We start from the raw sequence: 18,179 nt of genomic DNA on the forward strand, positions 1-18,179 counted from the left end.
AAATTACTAGGTATCTATAGGAGAGGAATAACTAAACAATCTAATAGGACTGATGAGAAGATTAAATAAATATACACATACAAAGCACCTGGCATGAGAACACTGTGGAAGTGTAAGTTGTTAGATTTAAAAGATACCATAAGTGACTCTTAATCTCACAAAACAAACTGAGGATTGCTGGGGGGAGGGGGTTTGGGAGAAGGGGGTGGGATTATGGACATTGGGGAGGGTATGTGATTTGGTGAGTGCTGTGAAGTGTGTAAACCTGGTGATTCACAGACCTGTACCCCTGGGGATAAAAATATATGTTTATAAAAAATAAAAAATTAAAAAAAAAATAAAAGATATGATATAGGAGATGGATTCATTCCAAACATGTGAACTTGGATAACTTGTTAGCCTTTCCTGCAACTCAGTATACTCATATACATAATCTAGAAGTTGGGAAGGTGATCTGTAAGGACACTCATTATCCAAAAGCTTATTACTCTAGAGAGAGTTGTCACTAAATTGGGTTGCCATGACATGCTTTAGAAATAGAGAATATTAAAGAACAAATTATTGCTCTAATAGAATAATGCTTGTACATTTCCATTTCTGTGCAACCAGTTTCATTCATCATTGTGTTCCTTTCTTTGCCATAGAACATCTTGTGATATGAAGAATAACACAGAGGTGAAAGAATTCATCCTGCTGGGACTAACCAATGCCCCAGAGTTGCAGGGTCCTCTCTTTCTAATGTTTACTCTCATCTACCTCGTCACTCTGATTGGGAACCTGGGGATGATCATGCTGATCCTGCTGGACTCTCGTCTGCACATTCCCATGTACTTCTTCCTCAGTAACCTGTCTTTGGTGGACTTTTGTTACTCCTCAACAGTCACTCCCAAGGTCATGGCTGGATTGCCTATAGGAGATAAGGTCATCTCCTACAATGCATGTGCTGTGCAGATGTTCTTTTTTGTATTCTTTGCAACTGTGGAAAACTACCTCTTAGCTGCAATGGCTTTTGACCGCTATGCAGCAGTGTGTAAACCCCTCCATTACACCACCACCATGACGACAGGTGTATGCACTCGTCTGGCCATAGGCTCTTACGTCTTTGCTTTTCTAACTGCTGCTATTGATATTAGAGATACATTCAGTCTCTCTTTCTGTATGTCCAATGTGGTCCATCATTTTTTCTGTGATATTCCAGCAGTCATGACTCTGACTTGCTCAGACAAAGACATTAATGAGTTGATTCTCATGCTTATTTCAAGCTTTAATATCTTTTTTGCCCTTCTTATAATCTTGATTTCCTACATGTTCATATTTATTACTGTCTTGAAGATACAGTCAGGTGAGGGATACCAGAAGGCTTTGTCTACCTGTGCTTTTCACCTTATTGCAGTTTCCTTGTTTTATGGGACAGTCATTGTCATGTACTTACAACCAAGTTCCCATCATTCCATGGACACAGACAAAATTGCATCTGTGTTCTATACTATGGTCATCCCAATGCTGAACCCTATTGTGTATAGCTTGAGGAACAAAGAGGTCAAGAATGCTATAAAGAAGAGTTTTGAGAAGACAAGATATTCTTCAGGATTAATCTTCTAGTGATCTAGAATTCACAGAAGTTTTTTCATCCCACTTAAATCTTCTCCATGTCATAACTCAATATTCATGCCCATATAGAGTATTAAAACATGTCAATCACTCGAATTTTGTCTATTTATTTAATTTAATAACAGGTACAAGCATCTGAAATGCTGAACAAATATGATATTTTTTAATGAAAGCAGTTTATGAATAAACCTTCCTTGTTATTGTTGTATTACACTTAGGTTTTTCCTTGATGTACTTCCAAAATGGTAATAAAAAATAATGGATAAGAAAAAAATTTAAAAGATTTGAACATGTAGTAAGGAAAACAGTGGATAATGGAATTTTCCCCAGGAAGAAAAGTCAGGGTCATATATCCAGTCACCAGGTGGAGCAGACTACTTACTGTCAATTCCATAACATTTTCTAAACTGAAATTTTATGTGTCTTTCTTTGCTGACTGTTCGGAATGGAGGCTCTTTTTTCCCCAATTATCTTTGTTCAGGCCCAACACTATTTATTGGGTGTGAATGTGGAATGAACTATGTTTTCTTTGTATAATTGCTGGACAACAAGGAGCCACACATGGCCTGGGTAGAGAAGACCATTTAACCTGTAGGAAAGCCTGGACATTGTGCTTCTGTGTTAGTTAATTGGGATTTATGTTGTTTCCTTTATGGAGGGGATAATAAATTTTCTGTATGAGAGAAAGTGTAAGATGGATATTTGATGTTCATAAGCTTTACAATGGAAAATACTGGTTAGTTCTTTTCCAAACTATATTTACTCTTGGAAACATACATAGGCTCTATGTTTCCACACTTCATATAGTTAATTTGACCATGTGCTTGGTTCTTGTCCATGGAATGTGAGTACAGGTCATATATGCCACTTCCAAGTCTGCCCATGAACCTCCCCATGTGATGTCCTGTTCATTCTATTCATCACCAGCTGGGTGAAGACAATTCAGACCACAAGTGATGACAAAACCACTAAATGGAAAGAACTGGTACAAATGAATGTAGGAATACATTCCTACAGAACAACTAATGGAGCCATATGCAAGCAAGAAAAACTTCTGTGGTCATGCCACTGCCATTCTGGAGTTTGCTTGTTGGCAGCTAATATTATTTACACTAACAGACAGAGAGCGCTTCACATATGACCATCTGGATGCTGTTGTGGGATTGGGGAAGATATAGCCTGGAAAAAAATATCAATTTCTCCAATACAGTTTGATTCAACAATGATTTCTTTGTGAATCCTCACCCAGCCTCCATATCATACCCAAAGTGCCTAGCTCCAATAAAATTAGCACAGGTTTTGGAGAGAGGACAAATTCAATGTGAATTTCATTCCAAGCCAGACTTTATGATATAGGGCCAGTTATTTAAGGGTTCTGAGTTTCTAATGGGGAAACTAATGCCCATTAGTTTCACAGGCTTATATTAAATGGGTACTGAATGAGCCAAATCTTAGCACAGTGCTTGAAACAGAGTAGCTGCTCAAAATGTATTTGCATCCTTTCCCTTCTATTCCTTTTCTTATCCTTTCATTAATCTAATTTGTCAACCTTCTCCATAGAACTATTAAAACGTTTATAGATTATATTGGTTTGTTTTCGTAGGTTTAACTTGGTACTGAATTGCAAACCTTGGAGACCAAAAATATTATCTTACTTAGGTATGTATTCTCAGAACCTAGACTAACGTCTATTTCATAGAACTCAAGAGTATCTAATGAAATGTGAGCTTGTGTAGAAACAAAGTAACATGGAAAAACCAACAAATATTTGCATCTATCATCTTTTCCTTCTTGATACTGATCAAAACATTGTATATTCATTTTTGTGTGTTTATTCCTTTTTGTTTGTTTGTTTGTTTTCCCCATTAAAATAAAAGTTCTATGCATCCTAGTACAATTTCTTGTCTGGTGTCTAACAAAGACTCAGGCCTAGATCAGAGTTGAGGCTCAGTAAAAGATTTTAAGGAATGAAAAGCTGCATATAAGAGGAACCAGAGAAACTCAGTATCTGTTTGTAAAAACAGAACACAAACAACTGAACACATTAGGTTATGCTGCAGTCACACATTAAATTGAGAATACAGTTGAACACAACAAAGATCATAAAGATTTTATACAAGTTTCCTATGGCTGCTGTAACAATTGAGCACACTCTGGGGCCTTCAAATAACACACATTTGCTTTCTCACAGCTCTGGAGGCCAGTTGTTGGAAATCAGTTTCACTGGGATGAAATAAAAGCATCAGTCTCCAGAGTGTCAAGGGGAGACTCTGTCCCTTGTATATTTCATCTTCAGATGGCTGACCCATATTCCTGGTTTTATTACCATCAGTTCAATCTCTACTTTTGTGGTCACATTATTTTCTCCTCCTATCATCTAATTTCTCTATCCTTCTCCTCTTTTAATTTATGTGTGATTAACATAACTAAATCAGTTCAAATTTAATTCAATAACAAAAATAAACAAAGTGTGCAACTCGGTAGTATTTGGCACATTCAAAGTGTTCTGCAACCATCACATCTATTTCATTCCAAAAGATTTTTTCATTCACAAAGACCCTACACCCATTAAGGCCCCCTGCCCCTGGGAACCAATATCTGCCTTCAATCTCTATGGATTCACCTATCATGAATATGTCATGTAAATAGAATCATATAATATGTGATTTTTTTAAATGTATGACTTCTTTTTTCAGTTTAATGTTTTTGTGGCTCATCTGTGGTGCATCTGTATCAGTACTTAATTTCTTTTTATGGCTGAATAATATTCCATTGTATGTATATACCACATCTTTTCATCCATTTTCAATTGATGGACAGTTCGGTGTTTTTCACCTATTGGCAATTGTTAATAATGCAGCATGACTATTTGCATTCATGCACAAGTATTGTGTGAGGACCTGTTTTCATTCTCTGATAATATTACTATGAGCAGAACTGCTGGTTAATGCAATAATTGTATGCTTAACTTTTGAAGACCACCAACCTGTTTTCAGTAGCATCTGTCTCATTTTACATTCCCATCAACAATGTACAATGGTTCCAATTTATCCACATTCTTGATACAAGTTGTTAGTTCCATTTTTTTAATAATAGCCATCCTAATGGGTGTGAAAATGTATCTTGTGATTTTGATTTACTTTCCCTTAATGCCCATTATTTTGAGCATATTTTCATGGGCTTGTTGGCTTGTAGTAAATCTTTTTCAATGAAATGTCTGTTCAGGTGCCTTGTCCATTTTTCAACTGAGCTATTGGTTTTTCTGTTGTTGAGTTCTTTGTGTTCCTTATATATCTTACATATTATGTCCTTGTCAGAAATATGATTTGCAAATTTTATCTCCCATTCTGTAGATTTCCTTTTCACTTTCTTGAAAACATACTTTGATACACAAAAGTTTGAAATCCACTCTTCTTTTCTTTCTTTTTAAATATTAAATTTTATTTTATTTATTCAGTGTTCTAAGATTCATTGTTGATGCACCACACCCAGTACTCCATGCAATACATGCCCTTCTTAATACTGACCACCAGGCTCACCCAACCCCCTATGCCCTCCCCTCCAGACCCCTCAGGTTGTTTCTCAGAGTCCACAGTCTCTCATGGTTCATCTCCCCCTCTGATTTCCCCCAACTTACTTCTCCTCTCCTTCTCCCAATGTCCTCCATGTTATTCCTTATGCTCCACCAATAAGTGAAACCATATGATCATTGGCTCTCTCTGCTTGACTTATGCCACTCAGCATAATCTCCTCCAGTCCTGTCCATGTTGACACAAAAGTTGGGTATTCATCCTTTCTGATGGAGGCATAATCTTTCATTGTATATGGTCCATATCTCCTTTATCCATTCATCTGCTGAAGGGCATCTTGGTTCTTTCCACAGTTTAGCAACTGTAGCCATTGCTGTTATGAACACTGGGGTACAGATGGCCCTTCATTTCACTGTATCTGTATCTCTGGTGTAAATAAACAGAAGTGCAATTGCAGGGCCATGGGGTAGACCCATTTTTTAAATTTCTTTTTAAAATTTTTATTTATTCATTTATATTTCTCTTCAGTGTCCCAAAATTCATTATTTATGTACCACACCCAGTGCTCCATGCAATACATGCCCTCCACAATACCCACCACCAGGCTCACCCAACTTCCCACCCCCCTCCCCTCCAAAACCCTCAGTTAGCTCCTCAGACTCCACAGTCTCTCATGGTTCATCCCACCCTCCAATTTCCCCCAACTCCCTTCTCCTCTCTATCTTCCCATGTCCTCCGTGTTATTCCTTATGCTCCACAGATAAGCGAAATCATATGATAATTGACTCCCTCTACTTGACTTATTTCACTCAGCATAATCTCCTCCAGTCCTGTCCATGTGGATACAAAAGTTGGGTATGCATCCTTTCTGATGGAGGCATAGTACTCCATAGTATATATGGGCCACATCTTCTTTATCCATTCATCTGTTGAGGGGCATCTTCTTTGAAGGGCATCTTCATTCTTTCCACAGTTTGACGACTGTGGCCATTGCTGCTATGAACACTGGGGTACAGATGGTCCTTCTTTGAATCTAAGAACACATCCAGACTGAAAGTGAAGGTATGGAGAAGCATGTTTTTTTGTTGTTGTTGCTTGTGTTTGGTGTAATACATGAGAAACAATTTCCAGACCCAATGTGTAGACATTTCCCCATATTTTCTGCTGGTTTTATGTTTTTAGATCTCATATTTTGGTCATCAGCCATTTTGAGCTGTTTTTTTATATGTTGAGTGTGGAAGGGGTCCAAATTTATTCTTTTGAATTTGGGCATCTCGTTGTCTCAGCACCATTTGTTGATGACTTCTTTTCCAATTAACTGGACTTAACATCTTTGTCAAAAATCAATTGGATATATATATATATATATACACACACACATAAACAAGAAATATATATATATACATGATATATATATACATATATATATATATTTCTTGTCTCTCAGTTCTAGTCAGTTGATCTATGTCTCTATCCTTAAGGCAATATCAAATTTCTTTGATTATTTCATATTTGTATTATGTTTGGAAATCAAGAAGTATGAGTCCTCATACTTTGTTTGTCCTTCTTGATATTGTTTGGCTATTCATGGTCCCTTGAAATTCCATTTTAGTATGATATGAATTTTCATTAATTCTCTAGGTCGCTTTGGATAATATTGCCAGTAAACAGCATCATATCTTCCAATCCATGAACATAGACTGTCTTTCCATTTATTTAGGCCTCCTTGAATTTCAGCAATTTTATTTGGTAGTTTCAGTGTAAAGCCCTTCCTCCCCCCCCCCTTTTTTTTTTAAAGATTGTATTTGTTTATTTGAGAGAGAGACAGTGAGAGAGAGCATGAGCGAGGAGAAGGTGAGAGGGAGAAGCAGACTTCTTGTGGAGCTGGGAGCCTGATGCAAGACTCAATCCCAGGACTCCAGCATCATGACCTGAGCTGAATGCAGTCACTTAACTGACTGAGCCAGCCAGGCACCCATCCCTTTCATCCCTTGGTTAAATTTATTCCTCTGTATTTTAACATAAGGATGCTGTTTTAAGTGGAATTTTTCCCCTTAATTTTCTCTGGGATTGTTTATTGCTAGTATATGTAAGCACAATTTATTTTTGATTGGTCAATAAGTTTATTAGCTAATAGTTTCTTGCACATTGTTTAGGTTTTCTTTATATAAGATCATATCATCTGAAAATCATGTGATTTTTTTCTTTCCAATTTATGTGCCTTATAATTCTTATTGTCTTGTGTAATTACTCTAGATGGAACTTTCAGCCCAACTTTGAATAAAAGTGGTGAAAGCAGGCACACTGTCTAGCATGTGATCTTATAGGGGAGTATTTCACTCTTTCACATTCAGGTATGATGTTTGCTGTGGGTTTTTCATTAATGCTTTTTATAATTTTGAAGAAGTTCACTTCTAAGATTTCTAGTTGCTTTTATCATGAAGTCATTGGAGATTTTGGCAAATACTTTTTATGAAGTAATAAATCATATAATTGTGTGTTTTTTCTCCTCAATCTGGTTAATTACATTGACCATTCAAATTTTGTTCTTTCTAGTTTATTAAGATGTAATTGATATAACACATAATGTAATTTTAAGACACAACATAATTATTTGAAATAATTGCAACCCTCAATGTTTGCAGCAGCAATGTCCACCATAGACAAACTAGAGCCCAGATGCTCATCAACAGATGAATGGTTAAAAAAGATGTGGGATATATATGTATCTCACATCACACACACACACACACACACACACACACACACACACACACAGGAATATTACTCAGCCATGAAAAAGAATAAAATTTTGCAATTTGCAGCAATGTGGGTGGAACTAGAGTATATTATGCTAAGCGAAATAAGTCAGTCAGAGAAAGGCAAATACCATATGATTTCACTCATATGTAGAATTTAAGAGACAAAATTGATGAACCCAGAGGAAGGTAAGGTAAAATAAAATAAGATAAAAACAAAGAAGGAAATGAGCCTTAAGAGAGTAATTTATCTATGGACTGAAAAAAAAAAAAACCTGAGGGTTGCTCGAGTAGAGGTGGGTGGGAGGTTGGGTTCGGTGATGGACATTAAAGAGGGCACTTGGCATAGTGAGCACTGCATGTTATATACAACTGATAAATCACTAAATTCTACCCTGAAATTAATAAGATACTATATGTTAACTAACTTGAATTTAAGTAAAATAATATATAAAGTCATGGAATAAAAGAAATGACCATAACAATGGCTAACATGTATGACCTCACATAGTTACAAGGTTTTTTTTTTTAGTCTTATTATGACAACTTTTAAGATCTAATATCTTAGAAACCTTCAAATATATATACCAGTATTATTAATTATAGTTTTCATGATGTACATCATATCCTCAGAACTTATTTATCATATAACTTGTACCTTTGACCACCTATTCATGTTTTTTTGAGTCCCCAACTCTCACTTTTGGAGCCACGTGAATGCCTGGGGGATGTGGATAGAGCATTAAGAGCATCTGTTGTGACAGGGTAATTCAGGGTAGTATAGAAGTCCATCTGTCTACAGACCTGAATTGAATTTCTGAACAGATTTCTTAGTATTAAGGCTGAATTTACTTTCCATATTTTTGGCCAATGTGCCATATTGTCGGTTTGTTGTAAACACAAGAAAGAAAAACAGGGATTTCATTTATTGATCTCTAAAAATCCAGTAGCTTACAATTTAATTATAACAAGTAAAATAATGGAAAGAGGAAACAGTGAAATAAATAAAATAGATGGTAAACCAAAACCAAAATGTTTTTAGAACATATTGTAAATATCAATAATATAAAAAAATGCAAAAATATTATACCCAGTATTTATGTACTGAATGACAACTTAATAAAATTGAGGGAAGGAAAAATTTTTCTGAAGATTTTATTAATTTATTTGTCTCAGAGAGAGAGAGAGAGAATGCACAAGCCGAGGTGGGGATAGGGGGTCTAGAGGACAGGCAGAGGTAGAAGCAGGCTCCCAACTGAGCAAGGAGCCCAGTGAAGGACCCAATCCCAGGACCCTGGGATCACAACCTAAGCAGAAGGCAGATGCTAAACCAAATGAGCCACTCACATACCCTGGCAAGGAAAACTATTTTCACAAATGCATCTGTGTGCTACTCAATGCAACAAAGTATATGCCTATATTCAGTTTAATTGCTTCTTCCCTAGATAGAAGTGATTGCCCTCATAGGGGCCTGTCCCCTAGGAAATTTTTAAAAATTTTTTTATTACGTTAGTCACCATACAGTACATCATTAGTTTTTGTTGTAGTGTTCCATGATTCGTTGTTTGCTTCTGCAGTACATACCTTCCCTAATACCCATCACTGGGCTCACATCCCGTAGGAATTTTATGCCTACATATTTCTCCTGGTTCTCATTCATCAGGCTCTGAAATCATATCATGACTCCACCTGAAAATATTTTAAAGGGACCAGACCCTGAGTATACCCATTCAGTCACCATTTATGCAAATTAATGCTAACGCTTTTTAGTACACACAGCAGTCTTTCCCCGAATGGAGAGTTGGCAGTGACTCTGCAACCAGAGCTGGGGGGGAAACCCCAAGATAATAATTAGATTATTCTATATTGAAAGGATAACCTCTACAAAATATCTTCATAGACCCACACTCATTCACAGATAACATTTTGTGAAATCAGGGGAGAATTGATTTTATTTTTTCTATGCCATTAACAAGGAAACTGAGCTCAGTGTAAGGTAAAGACCCTCCTAACACAAAGAAAAATCCAAGGTAATTGCAAGACTTGAGAGTTGGCTTCCTAGCTCCATGTTCATGATCCTTCTTTATTTCTCCATGTCTCAGACACCTTGGGACATTTTTCAGACACCTTGGAACATTTTGACCAATATCTGAGATATGCTCGAAAATTGTTTATACATTCTTGCAGGTCTGAATTTCTGATTTCAGACTCACAGTTCAGGATTGTCTTTTCCTTCTTTTCAAGAACAAGGTAAGCTTCTATATTGGATATATATTTTTAGTGAAAAATGTAATGGATGCAGAAGCACTGGGGCAGCTACCTCTTCTATGAGTTTTTGAGCTCGTATCTAGTTTTTTGGACACTTTCTGAAACACAGTCTTAAGTAGGATTCAAATGTAAAAACATTTTAATCAACAGAGAGTAGTGTAGAATTTATGATATTTCCTGCTGCTTTCCTTAAGAGGGAGGATAGTATAAATGTTTTGTTTTGTGCTGTTCTAAGGCTATTGATAACCAATATTGTGGCTGGATAGACCCTTGTGGTTCTTAAAATGATTGCAAGACATGCTCAGCAAAAACCACCAAGTAACTCTGAAAGAGACAAGGTTTATTACTCACAGGTCCTGGAAATCACATGGTACACCTGAGGCCACATAGGAAGATCATGGATAGAGAAAGAGAGCAGGCCTGGGTTCTGCTTTTATTGGTATGAAGGATGGGAGCCTAGAGTATCCTGGGTTCGCTCTTTAGTGAAGAATTTAATACATAAAAGAGAATTTAAAGCATAGGAAGAGAAAAGTAAGTGGCACAGATGGTAGGTTATCTAAACCAACCAAGATCTCTAAAACCAAGGACTCAAGGGGGTGGGGAGCTGGCTCTTTATCTGGTGGCTGGCAATGTGCTTATTCTAGATAGAAATCTTTGAAGTGTTTGCCTCTCTGAGTGGATGTCTAGACATCAAGCATAAATCGGATACTTGCATTAGAAAAAAAGAAAAACCATCAACTGGGGCTTACTCAGCAACTATGATAGATTGTACTCGATTGAATAGGTGGTAAATCTCTCCTGTTTACTTTGTGTTGACATGTTATTGACGGATAACTAACCAAGCATCATGAAATGACACTCTTTAGATTCTAGAAGGATCATCATCTAAGTACCAAGATCCTTACTCCAGTTTTTTTTCTCGTTTCTTTTTAATTTCTTTTCAGCGTAACAGTATTCATTGTTTTTGCACCACACCCAGTGCTCCATGAACTCCAGGTTTTTTTTTTACGATTTTATTTATTTATTTGACAGAGATCACAAGTAGGCAGAGATACAGGCAGAGAGAGACAGAGGGAAGCAGACTCCCTGATGAGCAGAGAGCCTGATGTGGGACTCGATCCCAGGACCCTGAGATCATGACCCGAGCTGAGGGCAGTGGCTTAACCCACTGAGCCACACAGGCGCCCCTGAACTCCAGTTTTAATACCATTTCCATACAACCTGCCCTTCTATTACTTGAGTATCTAAAAAATTTGACAATGCAATGATTAAAGCCACACACATTAATATCAGTGAGATATAGTTTTATATCTTAAACATTTCGTACTAGGTGTAGAATTTTAAGAAGACACATGATTTCTTGAATACTATATTTTCCTTTTTTAAAAGATTTTTTTGTTTATTTATTTGTCAGAGAGAGAGAGAGAAAGCGAGTGCACACAAGCAGGCAGAGTGACAGGCAGAGGCGGAGAGAGAAGCAGGCTCCCCACTGAGGAAGGAACCCGATGTGGGACTCGATCCCAGGACACTGGGATCATGACCGAGCCGATTGAGCCACCCAGGCATCCTGAATCCTTCATTTTCTTAATTGTACATTAGGTTATATGTATGTGTCTTTGTTATTGTGTGTGCATACACAATTTATACCCCTTACTCTTCTGTTATTTCTGTCCATCTATCCATCCATTCCTCATCCTGCCATCTTTCATCTTTGGTGTCCACTTGCCTGCCTGGTTGTCTGAATTTTCTTATTTCTGTTTATCTAGGAGATAAACTATCACATAAGCACTGTAGTACAGTTATTATTAATCCCCAGAAATCTGATTTGGGAACAGATTCATTCCAGATATGTGACCATGGAGAAGTTAACACCTCTTTCTGCTCTTCTGTTGATTATTATATACAATCAGAAACTTGGCCACAAGATCTGTGAAGGTGTCTCAGCTTCAACAATCTCTAACTCTCTAGATAATTTACCTATTATATATCCTTTTCATACCCATTGTGGCAGTCAGAATAATGCTTCCTGGTATGCCTACATCCTAATCCTGGAATTTGTGATTATGTTCTCTTACATGGTAAAAATCATTGTACACATATGAGTGAGTTAAGGATTTTGAGATAGAAATTTTATACTGAGTTATCCATGAGGACCCAGTAAGAACGTTCCAGTTGTCATAAAACATAGCAAATGCTAAATAAGAAATTATAGCTTATAATATTATTGAGTGGTGGGTTCACAACCAAAAATACCATAAATTCCAGACATGTAGTATGTGGAAGGGCCAGGAGGAAGATGGTAGCAAACAGTAGTTACCTACTGTTTGTAGGTACTGTTTGGATGCACCTCCAAAGATTCAAATATACATAAAAAATTTTAAACATCGTGCTTTCTTGAGAACAATCTGCAGAGTTAGAGTCAAATCCGCAGCTGTGGATTTTCAAATTTCAATAGTTATGAACTGGTAAGTGTTGACAATAATAACAGCGAGAATGAGTCTAAAATGAAATAGGAATCTTTCAACCCCTGCTAAAATGTGGATCAAAAGGAAGAAATTAAGCAAAAGAGATCAGTGTGAGTGTTCTTACACAGAATGTTTAACAAACCACTAACACAGGAGAGGTAGGACGGAATGAGAAATACTGGGGCAAACAAAAGATCTAGGTGAACACAGTACGTGAGAAAATACAAGTGTACTTGGGTGGCTCAGTCATTAAACGTCTGCCTTAGGCTCAGGTCATGATCCCAGGGTCCTGGGATTGAGCCCCATAACTGGGCTCCCTGCTCAGCAGGTAGCCTGCTTCTCCCTCTCCCACATCCCCTGCTTCTGTTCCCTCTCTCACTGTGTATATCTCTGTCACATAAATAAGTAAAATCTTAAAAAAAAAATAAAGAAAGAAAGAAAGAGACAAAATACAAGTCAGAGAAAAGCTACCAGACATCAAAAAGCACTGACACCTTGAAGCCATGCATGTCACTACCAAACTTCCTACACCAACAGACACCATTATGTCACCCTACTTGTAATATTACAGGTAGAACTCATCAGGATGGGGCTGAATACACACTTTATGAGAGCTGTTTGCCATGATTACCTCACTGAACACTCACAGGAACATGCAGGTAGGTTCCCATATTACCTTCACTTCACTGATGGATAAAATGAACTTGGGAAACTTAGCTTAGGATCAGTGTCTCCCAGGTTGTAAATGGGACTTCTTCTGTGTAGATGCACATGCACTTCACCCAGAGCACAATATTTATATCCAATTCTGTATCTTTTTTTGCTTTTATAGACTGTATTTTTCTCTAATGTTGCATTTATCTCACTGCATGTGTATGCATATATTTGTGGATTGTTCTACTGCATTAAGCTTGGAAGAATGGATACCATGATTAAATGTAAATTGAGTAAGATTAAAATCAATTCAAATTCATTGATGTTATTTAGTTTGGGAACCATTCTGAAGGTGTCTAAAGCATGGTTCTATCAATAATCATGTAAACTTGAATACTCAATCTCTTAGTTGTCAATTTACTTATTAGATATATGGGCATAATAACTAATCAATATGATGAGATAATGAAAGAAATGAAATAAGATATGAAAGATAATGAAATCAATATGAAATATACATATATCTATCTATAATGAAAGATAATGAAATCAATATGATGGAGAAAACGAAATACATCTGAGGATATGGAAGTGGAAGTTATTTTGGACTCCCTGATTTGGGAGTTCAGTCCATTCCAGGCATGTGAGCTTCAACAGCTTACTGCCCTTCTTCTGACTCAGTTTACTCATATACAAAAATAAGAAGCTGGAAAGACAATCTGTGATGAAACTTCTGTGATTAATCTTCCTCTACAAAAGTCTATTATGTATGGATAAGTTACCACTAAATTGGATTGCCACTCCCATAGCATGGTTACTAATGGAGAATGTTAAAAAATAAATTATGGTGATAATAAAATAATGCTATGCATTTCAGTTTCTGTGAAATTTTTCTTTATTGATCATTCTGTTCTCTTCTGTTGTCATAGGACATCTTGTTATTCTCAAATCACATCCATGAAGAATATCACAGAGGTGACTGATTTCATCCTGCTGGGACTAACCAATGCCCCAGAGCTGCAGGGTCCTCTCTTTATAATGTTCACCCTCATTTACCTCATCACTCTGGCTGGGAACCTGGGGATGACCATGCTGATCTTGCTGGATTCTCGTCTCCACACTCCTGTGTACTTCTTCCTCAGTAATCTGTCTCTGGTAGACTTTTGTTACTCCTCAACAGTCACTCCCAAGGTCATGGTTGGGCTCCTTACAGGGGACAAGATCATCTCCTACAAAGCATGTGCTTCCCAGATGTTCTTTTTTGCAGTCTTTGCCACTGTGGAAAATTACCTCTTAGCCTCAATGGCCTATGACCACTACACAGCAGTGTGTAAACCCCTCCATTATACCACCACAATGACAAAAGGTGTATGTGCACGTCTTGCCATAGGTTCTTATGCCTGTGGTGTCTTAAATGCCTCTATAAATGTTGGAGATAACTTCAGCCTCTCCTTCTGTATGTTCAATGTGGTTCATCACTTTTTCTGCGATATTCCAGCAGTCATGGCTCTGTCTTGCTCTGATAAACACATCAGAGAACCCATTCTTGTTTTTATCTCAAGCTTTAATGTCTTTTTTGCACTTTTTGTTATCTTTATTTCCTATCTGTTCATATTTATAACCATTTTGAAGATACAGTCAGGTGAGGGATACCAGAAGGCTTTATCTAACTGTGCTTCTCACCTTGTTACAGTTTCCATATTTTATGGGACAGTCATCATCATGTACTTACAGCCAAGTTCCCATCATTCCATGGACACGGACAAAATTGCATCTGTGTTCTATACTATGGTCATCCCCATGCTAAACCCTGTGGTCTACAGCTTGAGGAACAAAGAGGCCAAGAATGCATTCAGGAAGGTTGTTGAAAAGGCAAAATATTCTCTAGGTGTAGTCTATGAGTGATGTAGATCCAGAGAAATTATTTCACCCCAATCAGGTCTACTGCATGCCAGAACTCACATGGTAGCGGACATTTGGGATATTAGAAAAAAATGTTGTCTAATATTTATTTCTTTAGTTGAGGATTAGATCCAATCAACTAAAGTGCAGAAAAAATATAACAATTGTTTTTAATGAAATTTATTTAATGAAGTATGTGCCTTTGTTGGTACATTCCATCCAGAGTTAAATAATGATAGCAGCTCAATAGATTAATGCTTCAGTCATTACTGAGTTATCTGAAAAAGAAAAAACACGTTCATGTGGCAGTTTCCAAAAGTAAAAAATCACATTAGAATAAAAGGAGATGTAATTACATTATTGTTACCTTAAATATTTTGAATAACAGTTCTTAACATTTTTTTTTAAATCCATTTAAAAAATAATAAGGGTATTCGGCTTTCTTTGGTAATAACTGTTTTGAAATGGTTAATGTCACTTATCGCTTTATGCTTTAGTTGAGCTACCTTTCATCCCACCTCATTCACACTGGTTACTGGCAATACTGGACAGCCCCCATCTTGCCATGTCCCAGGGTCTTTGTATTTATTATTTCCAATGTATGGAATTTTTATATTTATTTCAGATTGCTGGTAAAATGTTACCTACTCCGGGAGGCCATAGATGCTTGCCATAAGCAACTTTACAAAATATTCACTCCCTTCCTATGGACTTTTTCCCTGAGTCTTCTCTATTTTTCACAAACACTGTCCACATTCAGCTCTTGTATTTATGTATTCACCTGTTCATCTATTTGCCTTGACTTGCATGGAGAGTCCCAATAAGTGGTAGCTTAATACGGCTATTTCACTGAAAATAAAGCTTTGAGCCTGATTTAAAAATCACTTTGTTGAGCATCAAACAACTCCAGAAATTCCAAATTATATAGGTAAAAGTGAGCTACAAAAACTCTATTTTGAGGGAAGACTATCACCAGTGTCAACTCGATAATCATTGTAACTCTTACAGGAAATTAGCAGTCTCCGAAAACTCTCCATTTCTAACACTGAGAAATTCTTCCTCTTTTTATTTTTTTAAATTTTATTTTTTTAGAGTTCCAAGAGTCATTGTTTATGCACCACACTCTGTGCTCCATGCAATATGTGCCCTCCTTAGTACCCACCACCAGGCTCACCTAACCCACCACCCCTCCCCTTCAAAACCCTCAGCTTGTTTCTCAGAGTCCACAGTCTCTCATGGTTTATCTCCCCATCCGATTTCCCCCTCTTTTTAAGTTGTCCAAACTCTTCTCTTGTCCATTTGCAGCCAGCCAATCAGTGACAAATGTACCTGAAGACTACTTAGAACATCTCTCCCACTTCCAAAAAACATATCTTTAAAAAAAACCTGCCACTTTAGCATTGACTCAGTATTTCTTCATTTTACTCAAAGAACTTACTCTCTTTTCTAACACCTTTGAACTCCTACTAAAATGAAGCACTAAAAATGGTTTCCTCTGATGCAAATTTATGAATAAACTGCTTTTGATAATTTTGTGTGTGACATAGTTTTGTGTTTGATATGCTTCAGAAGTGGCAGTAAAGAATAAGGGTTAAGAAAAAACATTCAAGTGGCTGGAATAAGAGGCCAAGGAAAACGGTAGAGAATCGAATTATGCCTAGAGGAAAAAAGAAATCCAGTCTCATAAAGAAATATTTTCCATCACCAGGATTGAGGGGGCCTTTGTAATGTCAATTCAGCAAGATTCGTAAACTGTCCAGTGGGTCCTCCATTACTGTCTGTTACAAATGGGAGGGATTTTTTTTTTTTTTGGTCTAAATTATTGCTGAGTGTGCCTATAGGATGAGTTAAGTTTTCTTTTTATTTCATAAGTGTTTAGACCATAAGCAGCCATATCTGGACTAGATGGAGAGGCAATTAAATCTATCTGTTAGCCTGGATGTGAAACTTCTATGGTGATTAGTTAGATTTTAGGCTGTGTCCCTGGTAGAAGTGGATAATGTGTCCTCTGGATGGAGGGAATGTAAACCAGACATTTGCTGATCAAAGCATTGGAATGGAAAGGACAGTTAATTGTTTTCCCAGCTATTTCTTTTTTATTTCTGAGCACATAGCTTGTAGGCTCAATTTTTTCAGCTTTCATGAAGTTAATTGAGGCCCTGTGATTATGATCTTGTGAATGAGTGTGAGTGTATGTCGTGTGCTATTTTCAGGTTTGTCTCACTAAACGTTTGTGTGATTCCTCTGCTCATTCTTACTCTTGTCCAGCTCAACAGAGAGAGTTCATACCACAAGAGATGGTAAAACCACCAAATGGAGAGACTCCAGGTCACTGAACCACAGTTCAGTTTCCCATAGAAAAAATAATTGAGCTGTATATAAACAAGAAAAACCTCTATACTCATGGCACTGCAATACTGGAATTTGCTTGTATAGCAGATGGCAATATTCACATGAACAAATACAGAAAGTCTCCTATAATTTAGGACCCCTGGGTGGCTCAGTTGGTTAAGTGTCTGCCTTCAGCTCAGGTCATGATCCTGGGACTCTGGGATCCAGTCCCACATCAGGCTTCTTGTTCAGCAGGGAGCTGCTTCTCCTTCCCCCTGTTTGTGCTCTCTCTCTTTCTTTCTTAGAAAAATAAATAAATAATCTAAAAAATTTTTTTAAAAAAGTTTCCTTTAAGTCAATCTATATGCTGTTGGAAGTAAACCAGAAGTGAGGAGCTATATAATGAGGAAAATTGTCAAACTGCTCTAACACAATTTAATTCCAGAGTTGTTTACTTGTGAGCCCTCACTCAACCTCCATATCAACACTAAAATGGTTAGCACAAAATAAAATTGGGACAGGTTTTTAGGAACAGAATATAGCTCAACTTGAATTCCATTCTAAAAAAAAGAAAGCTTTTTTCTGATACAGGCAAGTTAATCAATTGTTTTGAGCTTCAGCTGAGGAAAATAAGGCCTGCCTCATAAAATTACAAACTG

The 18,179-nt window shown here is 37.0% G+C and overlaps 2 protein-coding genes across 2 annotated transcripts; both read left to right on the forward strand.

Moving 5' to 3' along the window:
- Positions 1 to 657: 657 nt before the first annotated feature.
- On the forward strand, positions 658 to 1,602 carry LOC132009628 (olfactory receptor 5B17-like). Its single transcript, XM_059387660.1, has one exon. The coding sequence runs from the start codon at positions 658 to 660 to the stop codon at positions 1,600 to 1,602; it is 945 nt and encodes a 314-aa protein (XP_059243643.1).
- A 12,639-nt stretch (positions 1,603 to 14,241) lies between these two features.
- Positions 14,242 to 15,192, forward strand: LOC132009638 (olfactory receptor 5B2-like). Its single transcript, XM_059387670.1, has one exon. It carries the CDS (start codon positions 14,245 to 14,247, stop codon positions 15,190 to 15,192), a length of 948 nt encoding a protein of 315 aa, XP_059243653.1. The 5' UTR covers positions 14,242 to 14,244.
- Positions 15,193 to 18,179: the final 2,987 nt, after the last annotated feature.

This window comes from Mustela nigripes, chromosome 1 (assembly GCF_022355385.1).
Source record: "Mustela nigripes isolate SB6536 chromosome 1, MUSNIG.SB6536, whole genome shotgun sequence".
Taxonomy (NCBI): domain Eukaryota; kingdom Metazoa; phylum Chordata; class Mammalia; order Carnivora; family Mustelidae; genus Mustela; species Mustela nigripes.